Source organism: Pseudocercospora fijiensis (assembly GCF_000340215.1).
Source record: "Pseudocercospora fijiensis CIRAD86 unplaced genomic scaffold MYCFIscaffold_5, whole genome shotgun sequence".
NCBI lineage: Eukaryota > Fungi > Ascomycota > Dothideomycetes > Mycosphaerellales > Mycosphaerellaceae > Pseudocercospora > Pseudocercospora fijiensis.
Window position 1 is genome coordinate 4,856,655 of NW_006921536.1, and position 27,755 is coordinate 4,884,409.

At 44.3% G+C, this 27,755-nt stretch overlaps 4 protein-coding genes across 4 annotated transcripts; 2 read left to right on the forward strand and 2 right to left on the reverse strand.

Moving 5' to 3' along the window:
• Positions 1–18,256: 18,256 nt before the first annotated feature.
• On the reverse strand, positions 18,257–20,406 carry MYCFIDRAFT_175959 (uncharacterized protein; the record flags this gene model as incomplete). The annotated part of the gene is made up of 8 exons (XM_007929596.1): positions 18,257–19,233; positions 19,335–19,354; positions 19,381–19,707; positions 19,742–19,830; positions 19,855–19,896; positions 19,921–19,955; positions 19,986–20,206; positions 20,246–20,406. 8 exons carry the CDS (start codon positions 20,404–20,406, stop codon positions 18,257–18,259), a joined length of 1,872 nt encoding a protein of 623 aa, XP_007927787.1.
• MYCFIDRAFT_70968 (uncharacterized protein) lies at positions 20,359–22,516 on the reverse strand. The gene is made up of 4 exons (XM_007928926.1): positions 22,255–22,516; positions 22,006–22,201; positions 21,454–21,953; positions 20,359–21,403 (listed from the first exon to the last, which is right to left on the reverse strand). Exons 1-4 carry the CDS (start codon positions 22,363–22,365, stop codon positions 20,438–20,440), a joined length of 1,773 nt encoding a protein of 590 aa, XP_007927117.1. The 5' UTR covers positions 22,366–22,516; the 3' UTR covers positions 20,359–20,437.
• A 186-nt stretch (positions 22,517–22,702) lies between these two features.
• Positions 22,703–23,989, forward strand: MYCFIDRAFT_211615 (uncharacterized protein). The gene has a single exon (XM_007929598.1). The coding sequence runs from the start codon at positions 23,029–23,031 to the stop codon at positions 23,680–23,682; it is 654 nt and encodes a 217-aa protein (XP_007927789.1). The 5' UTR covers positions 22,703–23,028; the 3' UTR covers positions 23,683–23,989.
• A 338-nt stretch (positions 23,990–24,327) lies between these two features.
• MYCFIDRAFT_88393 (uncharacterized protein) lies at positions 24,328–27,287 on the forward strand (the record flags this gene model as incomplete). Its single annotated transcript, XM_007929599.1, has 3 exons — positions 24,328–24,612; positions 24,681–26,638; positions 26,697–27,287. The coding sequence occupies 3 exons, from the start codon at positions 24,328–24,330 to the stop codon at positions 27,130–27,132; spliced, it is 2,679 nt and encodes an 892-aa protein (XP_007927790.1). The 3' UTR covers positions 27,133–27,287.
• Positions 27,288–27,755: the final 468 nt, after the last annotated feature.

Below are 27,755 nucleotides of genomic sequence, written 5' to 3' on the forward strand. Positions count from 1 at the left end.
CTTATAGCGCTCCTTGTGCTTATCGCTTTAGTTCTCTATTACGATCTAGCGGCGAATCCTAGAGTTCTAGTATGCTTTAATAAGGTCGCTCGCTCGCCGAGCTTTTAGTCGGTTACGTGCCTTTGTATAGATTGTTGTAAAAGCACTCTAGTTACGTTCTGTAGGTCTAGTAGATATACGTATAGAGTGCGCCTTTCGCATTAATGCTGCGAGACTTTTAGCTGTCTTGCCTTGCTAAATACTGTCTATATACTACTATTCGTACGCCGGTGACTATATGCTATTATACTTATACTAATCTACCTCCGATCTTTGCCGCTAGAGCTCTAGGTCTTACTATATATCTCGAGGGATTGCAAAATGCCAATTGCGTCTATCGTAAGCGTACTCCCCGATATTGTTAGCAAGCCGTCGGATCTCAAGGCTTATATCGTAAGACTATCCTTCGTAGTAGCCTACCTACTACTCGGCATTTTCTAGGTATTAATCGATAGCGTCCTATTCCTCTTCGGTAATGTATTTGATATTGTCCTACTTAAGACGCTAAGCAGGATCGCTAATATATACAATTAGCGTTAACGGGTGCGTAAGGATTACCTTATCTATCCGATCTTTGAGCTTTATACAGAGCTCGTTTATAACGTCGTACTTAGTTATACTATTGCTAAGAAGCTCTCGCGGGACCGCCGTCTTGTTAACGACGTACTTTAGAGCATAGAAGGCAGGGTATATAGCACTCATTAGTGGCGTATTAGCTTCGAGGAGGACTGTTACTTAGAGTAGCGGTTTGAAGAATCCGTAAAGCTAGTTAGCGGCAATCTAGAGGCGTTTATCTATAACAATGCTATAAACCTCCTCCTACTTCGCTTTCTGCTACTTGCTCGTAGGTATAAAGAAGTTTCGGTTGCGTATTAAATGTTTAATAGTGTCCTTAATAGTACGTAGGAACCTAATTAAGTCGACTATTCCTTGCTATCGTATAGGACTTAGAAGACTAGGTTCCTTCTAAGTTGAATTGTTCTTCGCCTATCTTCGAAGCCTTCTACGGTGCTTACTATATATCTTGATCTATCTCGTAACAACCTTAAACTTAGTAATCCATTCTTTAATAAGTAGTATTATAAACCAATCTTGTCCGATAAGGTTAGCGCGATAAGAGAAATAGAGCTAAGTCTCTAGGTGCGGGTATTCTATACGTAAGAGATCCGTATAGTTGCCGTTATTGCTAGCGCCGTCTAGATAGACAGCGATTATATGCTTAGGCCCGATGTCTTCGATAGCGGCCTTAAGATAATAGGCGAGGAATTCGCCGTTAATAGTCTCGCTATTAACCTCGATATAATTATACATCTAGCTGTAATCTCTAGTATATACTAGAATATTAATAATATACTTATCTCGGCAGTTGTTCTAGCTATCGCTAACGATCGTTATACTCTCTCGGTTTGTCGATAATTAGATATCTACGCGCATATCGACCGCATCTTCTCTAAGAGCTGCATTAAGCATTTCTCCGCCGAGCCTACGTACAGTCGGAGGTTTATAGTCGAGATAGAGCGCTTTAAAGATCGCGAGGAATAGGGGATCTTCGCAGGTATTTAGCGCTTTGCCCTTGCCGAGAACCTAGTTTCGATATACTATATCAACCTATATAGCTACTATTAGCTATCTTAACGATATCCTACGGTAGAAAATATAGTCTATTACTATCCGCGAGCGGCGCGGATAGCAATAGACAAGTCTTTGCTAATCTCGACGATGCTAAATAATCCGGAGAAGTAGGCGTACGAACATGCCGTATGCGGATAGTAAATAACTACTAAGGCCGCCGTCGTTAGTCTATTACGCAAGTCTAATAGCGAGGACTACAGATGTATAGCAGAAAAGCCGGGTCTATTACTATCTACTACGCTCGCGGATAGCAATAGATAGGCCTTTAACATTGTTACTTACCTTCTTCTTCTAAAGACCTTTAATATCCGTTATACTAGTAGGCCTATTATCTAGCTCGGCTTTGTAACTGCTATTAGTAAAAAGACTAGAGGCCTACATAGCGACCGGCAAAGATACGCAGGCCGTCTAATGTTTTCGAACTTGCGCGTAGTTGTCGCCTTAGAAGGTCCGGTAGTACTAGCGATATGTCTATTACTAATTGCTACGCTTGTTCTTTAACTTAACTATAGACGACTAGACTTGTTCGCCTATTAGCTTCGCTATATTACCCGAAGTCTTTATAGCAGTTACTATCTCTTCTAGTATCTAGTGCTTTGTCTCTTTCTAGTTAGGCTTCTTCTAAGGTGCTCTTATCGGTAATAAATCTACTAGCTTCGGGCGAGCAGGTATACTTGGTTTTATAAACCCCTGCCTTAGAGTCTTTGCTAATAGTCTATCTAAGGCTTATACTCTTTTAGTAAAGATGTCCTACCTAGTCTGCCTCTTCTTCCTTTGCTTCGTCGGTTGCTAGTCTCCGCTCTCGTCGCCTAAGTAGTAGTCGCTTTCGTCTACTAAAGACTCGACATCGAATAAAGGTCGTCGGTCCTAGTTCTACTTCTACCTTAGTCGACTTTCGCGTTCTCGCTTAATCTGCTCTCGTCTCTAAGCCGCTCGTTTAGCATCTCCTTCGTTCTTAAGCCCTAGAAAGTTGTGCCTCGTATCTAACTATAGCTAAGCACTCGTCGACTTGCGAGCTCGTCTGCGTTAGCTAGAAGTATCGTTTTGTAGTGTTTGTTATTACGCTTCGGTCTCGTTAACTCTAACTTCAACTTTAACTCTAACTTCGCCTTCGCTATTAACCTTAACGCCGGGTATAGTTATAGGCTCTTCCTTAGCAATATCTTGCTTAATACTAGCCGCTCTATCCCTATCTCTATTAGCATCTATAGACTCGGCTGCCCGTCCGCTAGCATTAGACGCGTCCGGCGTAGGAATAGCTATAGACTCTATTTCGGTCGCGATCTCGAGGTCCTTCTTGCTACTACGTATTACTCGCGCTTTTAGCGCCGCCGCCGCCGCCGCGACTACGATCTTCTTCTTCTTTTTGTTCGTTATTAGCACTTAGCTCTAGTATACGGTCGCTCGCGCTCGTACGATACGAATATTCTAGCTTACTCTTAGATGCCGTATAATAGTCGAAGCCTATTGCCTTATCTCTTATATCGCCTACAGCTCTCTCCGCTCTATAATCCTAGCTAATTTAGTCTACCTAGCGCTATAAAGGAAGTCTATTAAAGTAGTAGTAAGAGCAAAGAACGGCGGTAAAGGTAACGAGAATGTGTAGCCTTAGGCTTCGTATTAAGGATTAAACCTACTCGGCAATTACGACGGGCGACGACGATAGCGACGAGGTCTTAAATACCTACAATATCGGGCTATAGGACGCAAATATTACTCGGTCTATCGTATAGACCTACTACGAGGCATTAGAGGCTGTTTAGACTAAGATACACGTCTAATATACAAAATGTAAGGCTATATAACAGTCGTACCCCTGTCCTATACGGCTATTTGTAAGACTTATATATAAATGTAGAACCCTACCTAGGCATTATCTAAAATAATAACGCCGCCTCTAGATAGCTAGCCGTAAAGTTATAAGGACATATCGGGCTACCGCCGATAACTAATCTAGGATACATCGTGTTCTAATTGTTCTACATCGAATTAAGAAGAGAGCTAAAAGTTATGCTAACTGCTTTAATACAGTCGCGTCGGGTGCTATAGAGCCCCCTTATATAGGAAGCACGGGAGTTTAGGCTAAGTAAAGAAGAGCGGCAAATCGTGCCTCATTTTCGAAACGCAGCTAGGAAGGTGCTCTGCTCTGCTATGCCGCTCTTAAAAGTCTAGTCCAGTCTAGGCGTAGCACGTAATGTCGTAAGCGCGCGCCTAAAAACTGAATACTCGATTTAGATAATATTCTACAAGGAATAGCTAAACAGCACTAGAGATGTAAACACCTTAGTAAATAAGTAAATAATAATTATAAGACTTGTAAAGTAAAGTGTCTTAAGTAAGCAAGTCGGCTACCCCTATTGTAGTGTGGATAGATAATTGTCTTATTAAGTTCTAAGAAAGGCTAAATATATAGTAACTAGGGGACCCTTCTTCCTTCCCTATTCTTCTTTAATACCTTCCTTAATAAATACCGGTTTTAGAAAAAAGCCTATATCCTATAGTCGTAATCTTATAATCGTATCTATAATTTCGTATTTTTATATTATATCGTAATGTTCTTAAATTCTATTATAAAAACGAGAAGCGTCGAAAGCTATATCTTCCGGAGTATTAATAGCTACGAAGGAGCCCTCGGTATTCTCGACCGTTCCTCTATTACTATTAATATCTATAAAAGTTAGAGTATCCTTAGTACTCTCGTTCGGTATCTTTCTAATCGAGATAGGGTTGCGATCGCCGTAGGCGCGCTCTACTAGACGGAGGTATTCGTATTCGTTATTACTCTCCTCTTTTACCCTCTTCTTCGAACCCTTCTTACTACTCTTCTTCGGGGTATCTTTATCTATCTTTACTACTCTATAGCCCCGCTTTTAGAGAACCTCGTTTAAGTCGGGTAAGGCTCCGGCCGCGTCGGCGCTACTTAGGATCTGCTCTATAACGTTAGCTATAAGTATAATAAGAAAGTTAGTTCCTTCCGAGATCTCGATCGTTACCCCTATATTACCGATTTTAGTAAGGAAAGCCTTAAGGTTCCTATTATAGTCCTCGACGTAACGGTAGTCGTATTCCTTAGTCTTCTATAGCTTATAGGCTTCCTAAGTACTAGTAATAGTATCGAAAACTTAGTCCTAAAGTATAAAGGCGTCGCGATAGCCCTAGTTACTACTATACTAGGTTCTATAGGAAGCCTTAGTAAGCGCTTTCTTCTTACTTGGTTATCTATAACGCTCCTCGAGCTTTACGCGTATTGTCTCTTTCTAGCGCTCTACTAGATTAGCGGGTATAATTGCGTTCTATAATGTTTATATAAAGGTATAGAATACTTTACTATAATCGGGGGTATATCGATATCGATATTATAGTTAATATCGATATCGCGCGGTAGAAAATGCGACGTTACGCGAAAGTGCTTTATCTTTACTTCCGTTACCTGCTTTACTTCGGCTATTTCCGGTAACGCCGTACTATAGCGGGAGGTAGGTACTCTATCTATTTCTAAGTATCGTATTCGGCTCCCTATTATTCCTATCGTACTAGGTATTCCTCGATCTCTTTTCGGCGCCTACTAACGTACCGTATTCGCCGATCTAGTAGTAGCGCTAGAACCTAAACTTCTATCTCTACTTCCTATACCTTAATATTCCGCTTCGTAGCTCTCGTTCTCCCGGTAGCGTACGGGTCCTCTTCCTCTAGGTTTTTCTCTAGTTCCGCTATACTAATTACTAGGTAGATTTGCTAGTTCTTTAGGAGTTTAAGCTTATATACGTTCTTGCCTATCTTCTTCTCGATTAGGAATAGGCCGACTCGCCTATCGGATAGCTTTTTATTCGTAACTCTAGGTACGTAGTAGTTCTTAAGCCGGAGTATAACTATCTAACCTACTTCTAGTTCCTAAGGCTAGTATTTACTATTATACCTAATTTTTATTTTTGCGTTTATATAGGCTATAGCGTCTTCTACCTCGGCTTTTAAAAGATCTCGGTCTCTAAGATCGACTATAGGTACCTAGTAGTTAGGTGCTTCTCTTAGCTTAAACCCGAACCGTAATTAGTTAGGTGCCTTACCCGTACTAGCGTTAACTAAATTGTTTATAGTAAACTAAAGTTATAGTAACGCGTACCTCTACTCGATAGCTCGATCCGGGTATTTAGCTATCTAGTATCGTAGGGCGATCTCTACTGTTTAGTTAGTTCGTTCCGACTAACTATCGATCTAGAGATAGTATATAGTAGACTATAGCAGTTTAGTTCCTAAGCGTTTAAATATAGTCTTCTAGAATTGCGATAGAAATTTTAAGTCTCGGTTACTAATAGTTACTAAAGGCAGACTCTAATCTAATTTTAGAAGGGCGTCTAGTATCCGGTAGGCCTACGCCTTAGCCGTAAATATACTATAACTATTAACTAATAGAACGGCTTTCGTAAAATAGTATATAAGCGTATAAATAGTATCGAATTCCTCGTCCTTAGGTAGTATAACGATAAAGTCTATCGTTACCGTATAGTACGGAAGCGGCTCTATTACAATCGGCTAAAGTTAACCGTATTCCTTATATCGCGAAGTCTACGCTCGTAGATATTCCGGATAGTGCGCGAGGTATCGCCGGATCTTCTTATCGAGATATCTAATATAGTATTATTCTTAGACCTTCGTATATATCCGATTTCCGCTAATATAGAACTAGTAGTCGTACGTTGCCTTAAAAATGTTACCCTCTAATCTATTCGGTATATAAAGTCGATAGCCGAACTATAGTAGGTTATCCCGCTAGTAAAATCTATAGTCCTTAGGGTCCTTCCTAGTAACCTCTCTAATATCGGCTAAGTATTAGTCGGTAAGGTATACCGCCTAGATTTGTTTAAGGAAGTCTAGCTGAATTTCTAGTTAGGTAGTATAGAACGTATCTTCCTATATTAGGAACGATATTACGAGGTCGTCTAGTACGTCTTCCGTACTTTCGCCCTCGTCTATTATAGGTAGTCGTAATAGGGCGTCTAGTACCGTATACTCTCTACTAGGAATATAATATACCTTAAGGTTCCGAAACTATAAGAGATATAGCGAGGCTTGAACTAATCGAATGTTTAACTTGTCGGCTACGCTTAAGTTTAGGGCCGTCTAATTTACGATTCTAGTAGTCGCTACGTAGTCTGTTAGGACTGTTACCGGATGCTCTAAGGCGTCGACTATCTACTATATCTTAATAAGGGCCTAAACTAGGCCCGCGACCTTAAGTTCCGTTAGCTAGTATCGACGCTCGGTAGATATTAGCGTCTTTAATAGGAATAGTATAGGTTCTAGCTTAGTCCTCGGAGATATTGTTTCTATTATCGCATCGCCCTTAAGATACGCAATTATTACTCTAAAACCTCGCCTTTTAGAGGCATCTAGTAGAATATATAGTAGCCGTATTCTGTCGTAATATAATAGTATACTCGGTTATACGAATGCTTTCTAAACCGCGGCGAAGGATTGCTATAACTCTAGCGTTAGCTCGATACGTACCGTACTCGTATAGTGCTTCCTTACGTATCCGGCCTTAGGCGCGTCCTTTAGCCGTTCGGTTTTATGCTTTTATAGCAGTTCGGCTAGCTAAGCGTAGTAGGCTATAAAATGTCGTAGCTACCTAGTTAGCCCTAGGTATATTTCTAGATCGCCTATAGTCTCTAGAAAACGTAAGGCCCGTATCGCGGTAAGTTTGTCCTCTAGCGTAGACACTCCGAATCTATTAACTAACTATCTAAGAAGCGTAATCGAAGGGAATCCGAGGAAGGCCTTTTTCCTAGATATAGTAAAGTTTCGTACCTCTAGCGCCCTTAACAACTTATATAGGTTCTCGATATATTCTTCTAAAGTAGAGCTCTATATTACGATATTATCGATATAGGCCTTCGTAAAGTTCTAATATCCCTCGTTTCTAAGTAATATATTAATCTATTGTTATACGTATAGGGGCGCGTTCTTATATCCTATTAGGGCTATATTATACTACTTCTATCCTCGGTATATAACGATAGTAAGCTTATATCGATCCTCGTAACGGATACGGAATTAGTAGAAGAAGCTTATTATATCTGTAAGAAGGGTATATTAGTAGGTAGATAGGGTAGTAGTAGGTACAAGTAGTATTCGATAAGGAGCTAGGAGGAGAAGGAGGAAGGCAGGCTAGTTAGCCTACTACTAAGCGCTAAGCCCTGCCTAAGGCATCGAGACCCTAGCTTTACTCGAGCCCGGTTACATACTAATTACGTGTACCCTCTTTAGTCCTAATATACGCTTCCCTTCTAAAGGCCGCGCTCTCGTAGCCGGTCTTTGTTCTAGTCTTAACCTCTATTACTACTAACTTAGTAGGTTCTATAAGTTACTTAGTCCGCGCTAAATTAAACGCATAACTACTAATTATATAACTATGTTAAACCTTACCTTCTAATACAATGTCCAACTCTAACTACGCTATCCTTATATATAATAAAGTAATATATAACTATAAGAATTGAGGGCTATCGACCAATTATAATACGAGCGCACCTTCCCTACTATAATAGGTAGGTATATAAGGTATTATAGTACTGCCCCCGTTCTAAGTAATGTCGTACCGAGTTCTCTGCGTCTACTCTTAAAAGACCTAGAAATGTCCGCTTCCGAGGGTTGTTCTTATTATTACAAGGGATTGTTCTTGTTATTACGAGGGCTATTATTTACTATCGTAGTTTTACTAGCCCTAATTAGTTAGGTTTAGTAGCCTTTAATTGTCAATCTTATCTTATCTTTTAAAAAATACAGCTCGTCTAGTTTCTATAGGTAAAGGCTATTATAAGTGCAGTAGTAGAGGTTCGCCTCGCTTAAAGGGTTAGATAGATCGAGGAGTAACCTATTATCCGCAAGATCGACCCTAGCTAGCTTAGCTCTATAGTTTTTGCTTTTAGTTAGTCTATTAGTCGCTTAATCTTTTAGGCGGCTTAAAGTTTTAACTCGGCCTTAAAGTTTTAATATAGGTAAGGTTAACAATAGTAGTAACTAGGTAATGTTAATAATAGCGGCGCTAGCCGTCTTAGCGCTAACTTTACCTTGCTTCCGGTTTCCTTCTTTAACTAATAATAATATTAGCAATACCGTTACTAATATAGTCGCGTCGTCTTCCTTCTTCGAATAGCAATATACCCCGCAATACTGTTACTAATATAGCCGCGCCGGCCGCGCCGTCCTCGCCGATTGCCTAGGCCTCGAGGCCTCGATAGAATAAAGGAACAAGAGGGGGACCTAAGTGCTAGGAGAAGGCCTTATAGGGCGTATTAGTAAAGAGGTAGAGCCCTTAAAAGAGCGTGCGATTAGTTAACGCGCTATAGCGCGTTTATTAACACTCGGTGCGCGTTTACTATAGTAGTGTAGTCTTATTGTCCTTTACTAACAATTGCTTGCCTCTAATTAGTTAGCTAATAGCACCCCGGGGGTAGTATTATTCCTAGGCGGCATTATAGGCCCTTAGCCTTCTTCTTGTTCTTTATACTAGTCTAATACTCGTCTAACAACTCAGTTATATCCTTAAAAGAGTCTTTAGCCTCCTACGAGTCCTATTTAGGTAAATAGCCTTGCTATCTTAGGAGGTACTCCTTCTTGCCTTGTCTAGTCTAATGCTTTAGTATACGCTCTATAGACTATAGCTCTTTACTATCGGCTAAGACTTCTTCTAACTTAGTAGGCGCTTTATTACCTTCGCGCTAATAGTATAGTTTAAGGAGGGATATATAGAAGGTGTTATAGATAGTATAATAGGGTAGAAGCTATAACTAATAGGCCTATACGGAAGAGCCCTTAACTTCTCGAATACAGAATAGGCTAATATATCTCGGTGCGAGCTTAGGTCTTGTTTTGCTATTAGGTAATAGGTGTTTGCGGACACGGAGGTTCTTAGTGCTTAGCATAACTATATCGCCTTGCTTAAAGGTTATCGGTGTATAGTGTTTGTCGTAATAGGCCTTCTAATAGGCCTAGGCCTTTGCTAGTTTGTTAGCTATCTTAGCGTGAATCTCTCGTATCTTTTGAATCCTCTTAATAGCCGCTAGTGTCTTAGGTATTAGTACTTAATACGCTTCCCTTTCCTTGCGCTCGGCCTCGAGCGAGGTAAATAGATCTTATAGTAAGGCAGCGTTCTAGCCTATTATAGTAAAATAAGGGGAGACCTTAGTAGATAAGTAGATACTGTTATTGTATACAAATTTAGCTAGTTGTAGGAGGTTAACCTAGTCCTCGGGGTTCTTATTAATGTAACTGCGCAGGTACTGCTATAGGGTAGCATTCTGCCTTTCTGTTTAACCGTTAGTCTATAGATAGAAGGCTATTAATAGCCGATGCTTCAGTCTTAGCTATAGGCATATTTCGCTCTAATAGTGCGATATAAACGTCGAGCCCCTATCGGAGACTATCCCCTTAGGGGTTCCCTAATAGGTATAGAAGATATCACTCTATAGCGCCTCTGCTATATTAATAGCAGTCTAGTCCTTACGCGCCGGGATGTATCGAGCGCCTTTAGTAAATCGATCTACTATAATAAGGATAGCATTATATACGTCCTTACTGCCCCTACGCTTAGTAGGCGGAAGGCCTATAATAAAGTCTATTATAAGCTTAGCAAATAGCTTCCTAGGAACAGGAAGTGAAGACAACTCGCTAAATAGTAAGTGCTTTAGTACTTTAACTCGCTAGCATACTATATAGGTCTATATATACTCCTTTATATACCGCTTACTATTTAGCTAGTAGTATGTGCGCGATAGTAACTCGTACGACCTCTCTATACTATAGTAACTAGCGAGCTTACTATTATAGTGCCTCTTTAAAAGCTCTTATCTAATCGATTGTTTAGCGGGGATATAATATCTACCCTTAAACTTTAAGTAACCTTTATCGTCGATCGACTAATTATTATTACTCTTACTAGATCGAGTCGCCCGCCTACTTACAAGCTTATTAATGCGCTCGACAGTAAAGGCGTCCCTCTACTAAGCACGCAATAGCTTATCTATAAACGATTAACTATCCCTATTTGCAAGGTTATTTAATAGCACCCTCGCTATCGAACGAGGTACGTATTATATATATCTAATAGCACTAGCAGCCGGAACTACTACAACCTCTTCTATAGTACTATCGCTGTATAGGCTATTACTATAGATAGCAATATCTTCAATCGAGTTATTATAGCTCGAGCGATCTACGTCCTTTCTAACGCGTACTAGAAGAACGACAACTCCGCTATAGTATTTGTTACCGCTACGGGGTCCGGAAGTCCGCTTATCCTACGCTTACTTATTAACAATACGGGCTATAGCAATCTTATACTACAGGGTTGGAAACAATAAATTAATATACTAGGTCTCGCTATCGTAATTAGGTCGCCTCGATAGGCTATTAGTAGGATTGCTTACGCCTAGCCGATATAATGTGTCAAAATTAAACCCTACGAGGTAGACGGCCTATCTAGCCTATCGACCTATAACCCTAGTAACCTTAGTAATACTACGGAGGTTGTTATAGTCTATATAGACCTAAATTGTGTGCTAAGCACTATTAAGATAGTAGTACTAATACTTAAAGGCTTCTACGATTGCTAAGAGCTCTTACTTGTAGGTCTTGTATCGACGTTCTATATCGATTATCTTTCGTAAAAAGAAGGCAATCGGGTGCTAGTAATAGTTATTATCTAATTGCTGTAATATAATAGCCGATATAGCGAACTATAAAGCGTTAGTCTCAATTCGGATCTGCTTGCTTAGCACGAAATAGTGCAATAAGGGGACTTTAGTAAATCGTTTCTTTAGACCGTCGAAAGCGGCTTATATCTTATTAGTCTATCTAAACTCTCTAGATAGATTGGCCTTAGTTTTGGTAAGCTTAGTTAATAGCATTACGTACCTCGAATAGCCCTTAACAAACCGGCGGTAGAAGTTGGTAAAACCGAGGAATAATTAAAGCTCTTTAATAGACGTAGGAATAGGCTATTTAGTAATTGTTTTAATCCGATTAGGATTAGCCTTAACACCCTCGGTTAAAATAAGGAAGCTAAGGAATAACACCTCTTTAGCAGCAAAGGTGCATTTAGAAGGTTTGTAATATAGTCTATAGGCTCGTAGGCGGTCGAGGACCTTACGTACTACGGCCTAGTGTTCTACAATATTAGGTAAATGTATATAAACTAGGATGTTATCTAGGTAAACTATACAAAGATAGTCTAATAGGCCCGAAAGGGCCCGATTAATATAGGACTAGAATGTTGCAGGGGCATTAGCTAAGCCGAATAGCATAACTAAGTACTCGAAATAGCTATAGCGAGTGCGGAAGGCCGTCTTCTATTAAATCTATTCGTTGCCCTTACGAATGCGGATACGATAGTACGCATCCTTAATGTCTAGTATAGTATAGAAGTAGGCCCTAGAAAGGCGATCGAGGGTCTTATTAATAAGAGGGAGTAGATAGCGGTCTTTAATAGTAATAGTATTAAGCCTACGGTAGTCGATATATAGGCGCAGGCTACTATCCTTCTTTAGTACGAATAGGATAGGGGCGCTAGCAGGGCTGTTACTATACCGTATCCGGCTATTAGCTAGGTTTTCCTCTAGATACTTACGTAATATAGCAAGCTCTCGTTTACTAAGGTTGTAGAGGGGACTAAAGGGAACCTCCTTACCCTCTATAATATTAATCTTATAATCCGTTTCTTTAAATATAGGCAATGTCGATGCTAAGTAGTGTTTAAACACATTAATATAGGTCTCTCGAATAGGTTCTAGTATGCGCTTAAGCTGTTTAGGGTCTATGCTATTAGGGGGCACAGGTTTATCGTTATTACTACCGAGTAGGTCGGTAGTTAGATTAGCTAAGGCAGGGGTTAGGTTGCTAATAAATAGGACCCTAATATTATCGGGACACTCGCTAATGTCGATATATTTAATGTCCTCCTTCCTAGCGATTCTAAATCGCTACTATTAAAGGCCTAGGTCTATAACTATAGCGTAGTACTTAAGAACAGGGTTGCTAATAACAATATCGGATAGGAGGTTGTCTATGTCTACTATATAGGCAGTAAAGTCTAACAAACGCTTATTACCGAGGTCGTCCTTTAGAACTATAGGAATATAGTAGGCTCTATAGGTTAAGTGCCGAGCGTTATTAAACTAAGCAAGGGTTGGCATATCGGTTCTAGGCAATTGTCGGAGGTCTAATTACTTAGCTAGGCGGTAATTAATAAGGGCGCTAACCGAATTTCCTAGATCTAGTATAACCTTAGTTTAATAGGTAGTTCTATACGTATCCTATATAAGATAGGTGCGTATAATAGCTAGTACAATGTCGATGGTTTTACGCCGTATAAGGCTAACAGTTAGTGCGGCGCTTATTCTTTTTTCGACTAATTAAAAGAGCTAATAGGGGTAGCATTAGCGGCTAAAAGGTGCTTCCTATACTTAGCGGAAGTACGGTCAATTCGGGCCTAGTCCTTAGGTTTGTTATATTGGCCTAGGAGATAGCTAGTGCTATTACAGTTAAAGCACTTCAATCCGGTTAGTAGGTTGCCGTAGCTGTTATTGCTATTATTAGCCGAGCGGTTAGTATTATAGGGATACGAGCCCCTTCTACGACCCCTATCGCGGCCTCCTCTATATAGCCGTCGGCTACGACCTCTTCTACGGTCGTTACTACTCCTATTATTAGCATTGTTATTATAGTAGGAACCTTAGTTTCCTCTGCGGCTACGGTTACTATAGTTAGTACTAGCTAGTCGGATCCTCGATTCTAGTCGTTATTAGAGCTAGATAGCTCGTTTGGCTGTTTCTACTTTAACTATAAATTAAATGCGTATTAGGTTAGCTTGTTCGAATATACGGCGACGGTCTAATTCGAGAATAAGCTCCTACCTAAGCTTAGGGCGTATTTCCGAGATCTATATAGAATTAGTCTTAGCCGGAAGGTTATCCTCGAGGGTCTTTAAATAGGCCTCGAATAAGCGAGCCGATTGATTAGTCTTCTATTTAGCTCGAAGATATAGGTCCTAAGTAAATTGTTGCCTTAGTATAGGGTTTCTAAGGGTGTCTAGTATAATAGTTTTGTAGGTTTGCTACTAAATAGCGGTCTAATTATCGAGGGAATTAAAATAGTTATCCTAGGTACGTTTTAGGTCGCTATCGATATACTATATCGCATAGACGACTAGTAAATAGTCGTCTAGAAGGGCCCTCGGTATATTTCGCTAGTTAAGCTTACAATCGCGTATATAATTATTGTACTGCTTGCGACTAGAGCCGTTAAACACGGTATAGTCCTTAAGTTTAGCATCCTTCTTTTAGACTAATAGTAAGGAAGGCCCTACTATTAGTTTAGTAGTAGTAGGGTCTTCCTAAAGGCGGCGAAGCTCGAGGAGGTTATCCTTTAGCTACTATTCCTAACGCAAAGCAGCGAGCCTGTTTTAGGTAGCTTCTTAAAGTCTCGCTACTAGCTAGGGGCTAAAGGCTAGCTAGCTATATCGTCGATTGACAATGTTGTTAAGTATATCGTTAATAGGCAACTCTAGGTCGTTACTTAGAATTACAGGTTCTTCGGCAGGCCTAGTAGTAGGCTCTTTAGTAGGAGGCACTTTAGTAGGTGCTTTAGTAGGCACTTTAGTAGGTACTGTACTACTAGCGTTCTCGTTGCTAGCGCTACTAGCGGTAGCACGGTTATTGTTGCTTCGTAATAAGCCGGCTATTATAATAGGGGGTAATACTAATAATATATTATAGGCCCCTAAGATGCGGATATAGCGGAATTAGTAGATATCGGTCTAGTATGCTTAACTTAGTATAATAGGCCGTATAGAAGGCCTTACTTAATAATTAGTACGGTTGTTTCGATAGAATAGTACGTATAGGTCCCGTTCTTCGGGCGTAATATAGTTAGATTAACGATTTTCGTAGCTATACCGCTAAAAGCTTAAAATAAGAACTATCTAGCTACTACCCTTAAAGGGTAGATCGAATACTATATAAGAAGGGTATATTAGCAGGTAGATAGGGTAGTAGTAGGTACGAGTAGTATTCGATAAGGAGCTAGGAGGAGAAGGAGGAAGGCAGGCTAGTTAGCCTACTGCTAAGCGCTAAGCCCTACCTAAGGCATCGAGACCCTAGCTTTACTCGAGCCCGGTTACATACTAATTACGTATACCCTCTTTAGTCCTAACAATATCGATAACCGAAATAAATTTAGCGCCGGCTACGGTATATATTACGTTAGTCTATAAGGGAATTAGGTAAGCATCTATCGTACTAACTTTGTTTAGCCCGCGGATATCGACTACTATACGGCCCTTGCTCTAGCTATCGATATTCCTCTATACGACAAATACGGGAAACCTAAAAGGCGTAGGTTCCTTAGTCTATTCTATACGCCCCTATTTATATAGTTTCTTATAGACCTAGTCGATAAATTCTCGGTCCCTTAGTCCTAACTAGTAGACATATATACTAGTCTTATATCCGCCGTATTCTAATTATTTACTAGCGGTATAGGTATCTATTCCTCTTCGGGGATATCTACGACTTTCCTATTATCTTAGAATAGCCGCGGGTATTCCTCTAGGACAGCGGCGAGCCTCTTTCGCGTATCTACGTCGCTAAAGATTTTGCTATTATATAGTCCGGTTCTATAAGGCTCTTATAGAGAAACCTTAACGCTATAATCTTCTTACGTATAGAATATATACGTTAAAGGTTCCCGATAGATCGCCTCTATCTACTATATTATCGGCGTAGTCCTAACCGTCTCGATCTAATAGAACGATACTAGCTAACCTAACTCTATACTATCTAGGACCTCGAAGGGATAGGCTAACTTATTATAAGTAAGAATTCCCCGCGTACTTAGTCCTATACGAGTAGCTAGGTAGCCTTCTCGCTTTAGCTCGAATATATACTCGCCCTTAATACTAGGAGGTCGAATAGGGATAGTAGTAATCTTTCCTAGGCTAAGTACCGTTCTACCCTATACCTTTACCGTAAACTCCTTCGCGGAAGCCTTTACGTCGTCGGGATCTACGCTTATCGGCGTACTTATATCGACTTCTAACTCTAGTTTTATTTCCCCGAAATCTAGCTTCTAGCTTCTTTATAATATTACGTTAGTTCCTACTAGTATCGCGGGTACTAGCCTAGGCAGCTCGTATACCTAAACCGATACGCGTATTCTACGCTTGTCCTACTCGGTAACTAGAAGGAAAAGGGTAAGTAGTACCTTATAAGTTGCTTTTAGTACTACTCCCCCGACTCCTCGTATATATAGGGAAGAGGCTCTTATTTGTCCTATATAGGCCTATCGTATAATATACTCTAGGCTAACAACGCTTACTAGATTTCCGCTATCGATATATATAGGTTCTAGTCGTCCCTACTACGCTAGTAATACTATTATAGTAGCGTAGCGGGTTCTCTTCTTATCCCGCTATAGTAGGGGTCGTTCTAATTGCTTTCGGGATCTAGTAGCCTCTAGTTTTTTAACTTCCTACTATGCCTAGTAATCCGTATATAGTCGTAAAGGCGGTTATTAGAAGCGAAAGTAGAATAATAAAAGTAGCATTCGTATACCGGCGCCTATAGCGGTTCGGGCTCCTATAGGGTCGTATCGAGATAGTACGAGTCTAGTTTATACTTATATACTAGTGCTTCTTCCTACTCGGTAGGTTCCTCCTATATCCCGTAGCTATTCTCGGGGGTCTTATCGGGATCCGCCTCGTCCTTGCTAGCAATATTATCTCCTTCTAGGTAATAAGTACGTGCCGCGAATAGCCTTATTTATAGCGGGCCTATATTGCCTAGCTTGTTTAAGGGCCCTACGGCGTAGCGACGGTTCTAGCTTATACTTATTAATCTGCCCTATAATTAACCGTCGGTAATAGCTAACTATAGGCGTAACAGAGGAAGGGCTACGTTATGTCGCGAAGGCGGTTAAGAGTACTATAGGTAATTAGTACGGGCCGCCGCGTACTACTAAGGTCCCGATTCTAAATACGCTCTTATATTCGAGAAACGGTTATTCTAGAAGTTGTAGTTACCTAACCCTTAAGTAGGGGGTAAGGTAGAGGTTAGTCTACGGTTCGATAACGTACGTAGGTATATTACCGAAATCTAGGCCTAGATCTCCCGCTTTGCCTCTATACTCGTTATAAACTCTAGTACCGTTAAGGTTACTATAGGCTCTTTAAGGTACTATCGTAGTAATACCTTAATTCCCGTATATACGTACGTTAGCTATTAGATCGGGCTATCTAATCTAGAGTCGCGTATATATCGGACTACGTCGTAGATATACTATATAGTAGGACGACGATCTCGCGCGTCCTATAGAGTATACTTATAACGCTATAAGTTTCCTAGCGCCTCCTATAGCAGCTACTTAAATTAGGTACGTAGCTTTATATACTAGGTCTCGATATCTACTATATATAGGCTAGCCTTCTCGATATCTAAGAGTCCCGTTATATACTATAACTAGGCCTTACCTTACAATAAGGATAGGATACGATCTTTTACGAGCGCGGCTCCGCGATAGGCGACTACGTCTCTAAGTCTATCGATAAATATATAAATATCGCGGAAGATCGTATCGTTTCCTAGGGTAATAATATATCCCTATTACGTATCCTTATAGTCTAGGTAGAAGAATCCTACCTTAGCGTCTCTCTAATTCGGAGGCCTCTCTATATTCGGGTACCGCTCCTATAGGTTCTACGCTACTATAACTTAATTAACCGCTTAGGTAACGATCTAAGCGATCGCGGCTATTTACTAGTCGGAGAAACCTATACCGTTAACTATCGTACTTAGAGGTACCTCTCTCGGGATTTCTTCTATAGCTTCTATTATTCTAGTTCCTAGGCGTACTATCTATATAGACGTAGAGGACGCGGAAGTAGATATAGTAAGTTGTAATAATATAGAAAGGGAGTTACGCGTTAGGTTCCTTCTTAGGAATAGACCTAGGGCAAGGGCGCTCTTTCTCTATAGGGATCCGAATAGCGTAGTAGTTTCCTAAATCTTAGAATCGAGTAAGGCTTATACCTGCTATTACGCCTACTTTTTAAGAGTAGTACTATCGGTCTACTCTAGGTCGGGGATAAGCGTCGCTAGCGGTAGATAGCGAAAGAGGAATTCCTAAAGTCGAATTTATAGCACTACGTTTAGTATACTTCGTATATTATTCTATATAAAGAGAGCGAATCGCTATACTAAGAGTACCTCCTATAGAGTTAGAGGTTCTAGTATACGACGGCTAAGATTCGCTTTAGGAGGTAGAGAGGGTTAAGGTTACGCCTAAGGTTTCAAATTTAGACTAGTATAGTATATAGACTATTAGCGCCGTAAGGGCTAGTAGAGGGCACTTAAATCGTAAGTAGTGCTACTATTTATTATAGTATAGATAGATGATTGTCTTATTAAGTTCTAAGGAAGGCTAAATATACAGTAACTAGGGGACCCTTCTTCCTTCCCTATTCTTCCTTAATGCCTTCCTTAACAACCCCCCCCCCCCCCCCCCCCTCTCTTTCTCCTCTTTCTTTTTTCTCTCCCTACCAAAACCACAACCACCTCAACGCCCCCGCATGCTCATCAATCTCCTCAACAAACCTCATAATCTCGCCCGCTTTCAAAAACCTTTCATGTCCCCCATCTAAAATTCCTTCCAACCTTGTAGACAAATTCCGGGAAAGGGCATCACAGAATTTCTCCGTGCCGTTGAGATGCCAATAATCGTTTGCGAAATTCAAACCAAAAATTGGAACGGCTTTGGTGGTTAAAGTATGCTTGGGGCCGGATTTCGTTGATGTGGGGAGTCTGGTTATGGGGCGATGGAAAGATAGTTGCTTTGTGAGGGGGTCGTGAGTGGGCTGATATGGAAGGTATGGGAAGGATTGTTGGTTGGTGGTGGTTGTGTGTGATGGAGCTCCGATGGGGAGCTGAGGAGGAGGGTTTCGTGGGGCGCTTGTAGGCGCATGGCGAGAATAAAGTCTGCGTGTCTTCCGCGGTGTGAGACATTGTTGGTGCTCATCATGACAGTGCTGTCGCTGTCGTTTAGACTGTAAATCGACGTCTGCTGTTTCCTGGCCGTGCTTTTGCTGTGCCAAATCGATGCTGATATCCACATAATTGTTCCATCGCACGTTGAAGTGTCGCAGATGTCGAACATTGGTTTCGCCTATATGCTGGAGCCATTCACGCAAGCCGTTGGAGTTGAATGTGTGAATATCGAGGAAGATCTTCAGATTGCTGAAGTATATCTGACTAGCTTCTTCTCGAATCTGTTGGCAAGTGTAGAGGAGTGGAGCGATGCATTGCCCTGGATCGTGTTGCTGTCGAAGTGGTGAGGTTTCGGTCCGAGGATTGATGTAAATCCACTCGTTCTGGAACAGGTATGAGTAGACGTGGAGTCTGACCTCTACCGGGAGGGACAAGAAATTTGCGTCATCTGCCATGATGGTAACGGTCAACGGTCGACGGATGTGCTGAATGAGAATGGCAGTTGGCGCGAGGAGGAAAGGCTGCTCAGCTGAGGTTTGCTGTCAGTAGCGTCTTACTTTGTATACAGTTCAATAGGGGTCGAGGAGCGCTTGGACGACAAGGTCGTAGAGAGCGATGCATAAAGTTCACTCCAAGCGCGCTCGTAAGGGCTGCAAGACAAATGTGTTGTTGGCACAGTGCGATTGAAAGTGAAACCATCACTCCAGCGATGGCCATGACAGGAAAGATCTCCGCTCTCGTCACGCTGTTTCTTTGGCGCTCGCAACGTCTCCATGACCGTTGATGATTATCAACTAAGGCAGGAGAGAATCTGTCGTGAGCATAGGCTGGAGAGATAAAGCGCTCGGCGTCCCGAAAATGAGGTGAGTTTGATAGAGATGTGGTTTTGCACGAGCTTGCTTGCGACTCGGATGGGGCCGAAGGAGCTACTTTCTGGTAGTTTTTGACGCTACGCAAACCCAGCATCACCGGGATGGCGATCCAATGCAGCGACAGACTTGCACTGTGCGATAGCAATGTCAGAAGAGCAAGCTGACACCTGTCTATAGTCGTACGCGCTCGAATCTCGCCTCCTGCAAGAATCGACGCCTGTACTCTGCTTCTCCTCCACGTGATGGAATGGTCCCTATCGCATGAATCGATGATTGACCATTAGAAAAGAAAGTGTCCATGCTGGTGAGGTGTTCAACCACTGCCTTGCCGGCATCCGATCCACGTTTGATCGACAGGTTGGCTGCCGGTACTCAGCGGCTCAGCCGCACAAAGCACTGCACTGCGCACTCCCAGCCCAACTGTTGTTGCAGACTCGCAGTGTTTTGTCCCTTTGAGCGCGATACCGATGGGGTTTCCGGAAGTACAATGAAGTCTCATTTTGGAAGGCGGCTGGTGAGCTCCGGGCGGATAAGCTTCGCACGTAATAGGCTGTGCCAAGACTGCTTCGACCGGATGTGAGCTCATGCATCCCCATATCCAGCTGGGTCATGGCTGCTGCATAAGGGCCACTGCCGGCACTGTGTCCCAAAACTTAGCGATTACTTTACTCCTGAGCAAGGCACCACACATTCATGATGGCCGTATGGTTAGTGGCTGGCCAAAGTGTTCGGTACGATGAGCTGAGCGCGACTGCAAGCTGGGGTTTGGTCACAAAGATCGTCCAGGAGCGACCACTTCCGCATGTCATGTCTGCACGATTCTGCTTCATGTATTGTACGTGTTGATTTGCAACGTCCAGCTCACGACCTGCCAACCTCTCTCCTCAGTCTTGCAGCAGCTGTGTCGCCCTTTGGCTCCGGCCATGAATCAACTGCTTCCTCAACTTCATCTAAGAACGAGTTGCTGTTGTGGACGCCTGTGCCACCGAGCACGACTCTGACGCCTGGACTGCTGGCGTTAACCTGGGCTACCATCTTAGCTTCCTCGTAAGTCGTGCCTCCAACTATGAAGATGATGATGTCTTGTGGCTTGTCTCTTGTCTGGCCACCGCCTTCCACAAATGGATAGCTGTTCATGTTGAGACGGCCCTTGATGAGGTCCTGTAGCGTGTTCTCCAATCTGGGCGAGTGCTGAGTGTAGACGTTCTCGACGCCACGCAAGCCCCGGTTGAAGCGTGATCGAGCTTCTGAGAAAATGTTGCTTGGCTGGAAGAGGTCTGGAATTCCGCCTGTCTGCGGGATTGACTGCAAACTATGTGCATAGGCGAGGAGTTTGGGTATAAGGTTGATGCGTGTGCGTGAGATGTTTCCAGCGACAGCTAGCAGATCCATCAATGCCGGCGTGTTGTTGTTGGGGTGACCAGAATATCGGAGCGCATAGATCGCCACTAGTCGCAACTTGTTGTTAGGTGGTATTCGAGGGTCTTGGATGAGCTTCTGCAAGGTCTTGACATCGGTCGAATGATTGTCATTGCAAGCCAGACTCTGCTCTAGCTCGGACACATCGAGGAGACTGTCTGTGCCTACACGTCTACTGAGTTCGCCGACCAGTGTGACGTGCTTGGTGACGTTTCCTGACAGGCGCCGAAATTCAGGATATTCCTCAACGAAGCGTTTCATGTCTTCAATACTGTCCAGCTTCTGCCCTGAAGCTTGTTTGGATGCGAACTGTTCGACGTAATCTTTCGCGTTCTGGCCTAGATCACCAAAATTGAGGTACATGTTCTTGGCGAAGAACGGGTCCTGGTCCTGCGATAGAACGATTTCCTATTCCAAGTCAGCTGCGTCAGGTCTCAAAAAAAATCGCGAGTGCTTGCCTTGAACTCTGGTCTGACATCTGGCACCTCGCTCAGGTTGACTCTGCCATTCTCAATGCCCAGAAGCTCGTGCACCATTGCTTGATAAGTCCACTGCGTCAGCAAGGGCGTGACAGGGTCTTCTCTCCTATCGATGAGAAGAAGTATGGGCGGAGTATCCGGCTTCCGGAAGTCAAAGAGCTGCTCTTCCTGCGTAATGGCATAGCGCACTTCGGTTGCCAGCTTCTTGCACAGCAAACTGTTCTTCTCGAATCGAATCAATGGCTTCTTTTTCAATGCTAGCAGCATGGCCAGAACTCCTTCTGTCGTCCTTGATAAGCTGTCCTGATTCCATAGCTCTGGTGAGGATGAGAAGACTCGTGTCGACAATGGCAGAGAGCACAGGTCGGGGTTGATGACGAGGAAATCGGCAAAGTATTCGACGATCGACTTGACGACTTCATGATCATCGGCTTCGGCGAGGCGCTCAAGCGAGGACTTCTTGATTATGTTGCTGAAATCTGTGTCAGTCAGAAGTCGTCCTGTAGAAGTCTTGGGATTGTGAACACGTACATATGTGGTATTCGCCATACTTTGGCTCTCTGAACTCGTCAATGAGAAACTGTATACTGTCCGGCGATGGTCGAAGAAAGCAGAGGCATCTCAAATGCCGCATCTTCTCGCGATTCGTGTCGTCTAGGCGCTGCGTGAGGTAGACCGAGTGGTTCAATAAGGCGGACTGGGAGGTTGCGGATGATACGATGGGGACCTGGGTAGAATGAGCATGGCCGCAGTAGACGTAGTCTGGTTCATGTCGCATACAGTATCTCTGTCCAGCAGCAGGATCTTCATCTTCGCGGCGCCTTGAGAGCTGACATCGCCTTGAGCCACGATCTTGGTGATGTAGCTCTGCGTGGCCTGGAAGATGTCCATGATCGCGTGCAGCTGCTCTCAACTCCAACTCCCCACTGCAGCCTCGCCAGTCGCTTATTAATTTGTCGCCAGAATCTGCTGCATCAAGTGATCTTCGCAGTGTACAGCCGCCGGGTTAGTGGTGTTTTGGCTATCACATGCTGAGGTTGCGTGGTCGGCTAAAGCTGGAATGTTGCTCCCGATTGCGCTCGGACGGTCATGCAGTCAGCCATCGAGTCCTGCTGATGAGAGCAGTTAATAGCGCTTGGCGCTCACAAGCTCACAACAACCCAACACCATATATCATTTAGAGCACGCAAAGTCCACGCTCGTTGACGAACCGACAAGCACACGGAAACGACCAAATCGATCGCGCCAGAGTGTTCCAAGACAGTCTCTCCACGGTCCACCTCACAAGGCCGAGACCGCAAAGTGACCGCATCCGGTCCATTGAATGACTACAGTCCGGACTTCACTCGAAGAACCTTGCTGCTACTTTCTCACTTGCCCTTGCCCTTGCCCTGGCCCTTGCTTTTAAACCATTCTTCTCTTGCTTAACCAACTTCTTCCTCGTCACCACCGCTTCGCACATCACCACTTTCGTGTCGCAATACCCCCACTGCCTCCACTCTCCGACAGCCTGGCCACAACCACACACTCTGATCGCTACGGCGAATCGCTAACATGGCGGACCGCGTGCTCATGAACGAGTACAAGGAACTCAGCAAGCAGACATGGACCAACATCGAGCTTGTCAACGAGAACATCTACCAGTGGTCCGTGGCACTCATCGTCCTCAACCCGGACTCCCTCTACTACGGCGGCTACTACAAGGCCAAGATGAACTTCCCCAAGAACTACCCCTACGAACCTCCGACATTCCAATTCGACCGTCCGCTCTGGCATCCGAACATCTACACCGACGGCAAGCTGTGCATCTCCATCCTCCACCAGCCAGGAGAGGATCTGATGAGCGGAGAGATGGCGGGCGAGCGGTGGAGTCCAGTACAGAGAGTCGAGAGCGTACTCATCTCCATTCTCAGCCTGCTCGATGACGCTGAGTGCTCGAGTCCGGCAAACGTAGACGCAGGTGTGCAGCTTCGGAAGGATGCAGCAGGTTACAAGAAGCGTGTAGAAGAAGACCGCGAGAAGAGTAAGCAGGACATTCCGGCCGGCTTCGAGATGCCAACACACGAGAGTGCATTCAAGAAGGAGGAGAAAGTCGACACTTTCAGCTGGAGCGACAGCGAAGCCGAGGATGACTTCGACAGCGGTGATGATGACGAGGAAATGTTCGATGAGGATGAGGGCACGGATGAGGAGGATGATGAAGAGTGATTGCTGTGAGGATGGACGGTGAAGAAGACTCGCTGTGAATGCGAGGATGGGAATGGCTTTTCAACATTGATACGACTTACTACGACACGACTGCTGTTGGCCCTCCAGCTTTTGGCCTGACTTCAGCGAGGAGTTACGGCTTGCTTTTATGGGCTGGGGCATTTTTGGCATTTAGCTTGCATGATAGAGGCAGGCGGTTCGCTGCTTTAGGGACGCACGGCGCACACATATGGCTTGCGGGATGTGAATAGAGGATGATATACCAGGCAATTCACCACCAACCTGTGCGAAATGCGCGTGGGAACTGTTCGTCTCCAGTCTCACTTCTAAACACCAGAATGCGCTTGTAGCGGGCTGCAGTTTGACGCAAGCTGTGTGCGCAAACGGTACCTGCATGGTGAACACGTCCTCTGCTTTCACATGCTTTCTTTGGTGGTCGCGTGCCTGCCCGATGTGAAGCGGTGAGGTTTCAAGCTATGCAGTCATATCAAACCGCATTTTGCCCTGGCCCCATTTCATGGCCTCTCATCGCCGTACAAAGACCTCACCGTCGCCGACCACTCCGGCGCGCGCAAGTGACGTAATTCCGCACGTTTTGAGCCGCAGAGCTATACCCATGTGAAAGCGACAGGCCGCGGCAGAGAGATGGCGTTTGGCAATAATCCGAAAGGAATCATCAAACAATATGGCAAGCGACAGCACAAACGGAAGGCGCAGAGTGACATAATCTGGCAGCGAGAGTTCTCTCCAATGTCAGGCTCCAGCTTTGTACCTTCTCATCACCAGCCTGAGCCTCTACTTCCCAAACGACCTCTGCCGAAGAGCCAGCGAGAGGCCACAAGCATGCTTGTCGAGCCCACGCCTGATCAGGTCGAGCAAGTCGTCAATTTTACGGGCGCCGATGAGAATACTGCGAGAAGGTATCTCAGGGTATGTACAACCATTCGCGGTCGGCGCATCGCATTGCTGGCTGCCACATCTGACGCCATGTGCTCTAGGTCAAGCAATGCAATCTCGATCAGGCTGTCAATGCCGTAATTGATGGCGAGGATATCAATAGCTTGGAGCAGAGCATCACCTGGGACGAAGCACCATTCAACGCCGACCGAGATGGCAATGCGAATCACCTCCGTCCACTTGGCGCCAGCACTGCGCCGCCCACTCGCCGCCCGTCACCAGCACCAAGTCTAGGCCTCTCGAATCCCAAGAACAAGTCTGACGAAGATGATGAGCTGCAGAGGGCTCTGGCGTTGTCTCGAGAAGATCTTGATATGCCAAAGTCCTACGACTTCCAGCAGCAAGAGACGGGCACAGTATCAGCGAATGGAACCGAGCAGAAGTTTGGCCCAGCGACTAAGACAGAGTATGACATGAGTCAATGGGCAATGGTCACTACGAGTGCTGCTACAGAAGTTGTGCCAGATGTGTCAGTCCATCAGCGGAAGCAGGGCAATCACGAGCCAGCATGGTATCCCCGACTGCTCAAGCACTTGCCAGATGGAGACTACACGCCCAACTTTATCACTATCGGACATGCTATCCCTAAGGTCAGAGAAGCATTCCTACTGCGAGAGCACTTGGCGGCAAACTATGGCTTCGACCAGAACTGGTGGACGGGCACACCAATCAACGCAGAAGGAGGTAGGATTGTTCATCTGGAAGACAATAGTGCTGTGGATCCGGATGTCGACAAGTATAACGAGTTCATTGAAGAGGTACAGCGGCTTACGGCATTCCTTGATGCCAGCGCAAGAGTATACGCGAGTACGAATGCTCTTACCCAGACGGCATTGATCAAGAATAGCGACATGAGGACAGGCCTGCCATCGGGAAGCCTGCTTGAGCTTTTCCTACAAAGCTGGGTTGCCGCGGCCAAGAGCAAGTATCCTGAAGACAGACACGCCGATATTGCTGGACTCTTTACGACGGTCGTTGGTACAGACAATAAAGCTGGCATGCGTACGCCTGAGCTCACTCTCGTTGATCTGGAGACCAACACCAAGGACGACGAGGGTCAGAATATACACGAGCTGTTAGATCAACTACTGTGGGACACGGATCCCAATGACACCGAGATGACGAACAACTACATCGAGCGTCCAGCAGATGTGATTGTCCTCCGTGTGCAGCAGAAGAACAGCTCCAATTCGAAGTCTGGCGTGCGCGATGTGCCGGCCACCCTACAGCTCGACAAATACCTCAAGGGAAATGTACCGGCGACACAAGAGTTACGACAGCAAATGATGCTTGGCAAGAAACGCGTGGCCAAGATCGAGGAGATCGAGAAGAGGCTCACCACATGGCAGCACCCAACCAAGAGTACACAGATCAACACAAAGGCAATGCTCACACACACGCTCGGCCACTTTTCCGGACAGAATCGAAAGGATGCAGACAAGGCAGACAGGACCAACAACGCATCTCTTGAAGCCCACGAGCCCGAGCACTATCCAGAAATCACGGCCAAGCTGGAAGAAGTCATTGCGAGTATTGATGAGAAGTTAGCGAAGCTTGCTGCCGAGAAGGACAGGGTGCGCAAGGCCATTGCTGGGATGTCTTTAAAGCCGCCGCCTGATCTGGAAGGTACGGAGGTGCAGTACAACTATACTCTTCGTGGAGTAGCAACCAAGCCAAACATCACCTATGTTCTGCGCCACAAGACGAACGAAGAGGTTCAACACGAGCAAACGAATGGCGAGCAGACCATGCTGGATGCAGATAGCACCACTCCACCTGGTATGCAATGGTGGCGGCTTGACTACACAGTCACCGGACAAAGCGCCAAGATCGTTCGCAGCAAGATGGATGATGATACGGTGCTGCATGCTGCAGAGGCAGAGCACAATTCTGTGCTTCTGGTGTATGCCAACGACAATGCTGATGACATCGATGTGATCGAAGAGCTACCAGAACCCCTCCAAACCTTCATCGCGCATGATAACACCGCGCTCGAGAAGTAAGTGTTGCCATCCAAATCATATCAACGTACACTCCCACTGACAAATACATCGCAGAGACTTTAAGAAGGGCGCCCAATCCGATCCTCCACCGGCATACGACATGGTAAACTGGGACGACATCCAAACCGCCCGCGCCTCTATCGAACGCGACGACGATCAAGACAGCACTCGCGTCAACACCGACAATCACGACGTCTCTCATCTCGAAGACTTGCCAGATTACGGCAGCAGTCCGCGCTCTACCATCCCTATCGGCTACGACAAGAGTCTTGATCCCGCGCCCGTGGATATTGTGCTTGATTCCAACGAGGATTTACTTGGAGTTGTGAAGGATGTGGAGATGGTGGAGAAGCCGTATCCGTATCCTTCGCTTGCGTCCATGCATGATGGTAGTGATGCTGATATGATGGGTGATGAGAGTCAGGATGTGGGGGTTGGGGGGAGTGTTATGGGTGTCGGGAAGGAGGAGATGGAGAGGAAGGGTGGTTGATCATGAAGCGGCGACGAGGTCTATCTTTTGCTGTGTACGGCATTGCGTTTGCATAGCGCTGGAGTTTCGCATTCGTTGCTCGTGGAAGCTGAGGATTCATCGGCTACAAGTTCTTTGCTCTAGAACTAGCGAGAGAAATGCTATTCAGCAATTACAATACCGTCTCTTTCTCACGATATTCATGTATCAATCAATTGGGAATTCTTGTCGCCGTCTCTTCTCACCTGCTTTATCTCATTCATAGCATTCAGTCGAACGCTGCTCGTAGTCGTCCAAGTATCTTGAGATCTTTCATAACTGCCTATAGGAACCTCCTTACGTACCGAAACTTTCTCAACTCATCCCTCGAGTCACGTCCTCGTTATAAACGGATATAAGATAGAGAGCCCCGGCAACTATCTAATACAGTACTCGATATCGCTAGGGTGTTTTAATTTATTAGTATTATCTTCTCGTACGAATAGGATTTCTTTGTAAGTTTCTTTTTTTTTCGAGCTAGAAGATAAGATCGGACTAATTTATTTAATCTCGTCTTCTATTCGTAAGATCTAGTTTCCTTTTCTCGTAATAGCGCTAAGACTAAGAGAGAGTATAGAATCGGATATAACTTGTTTATTCCGTTA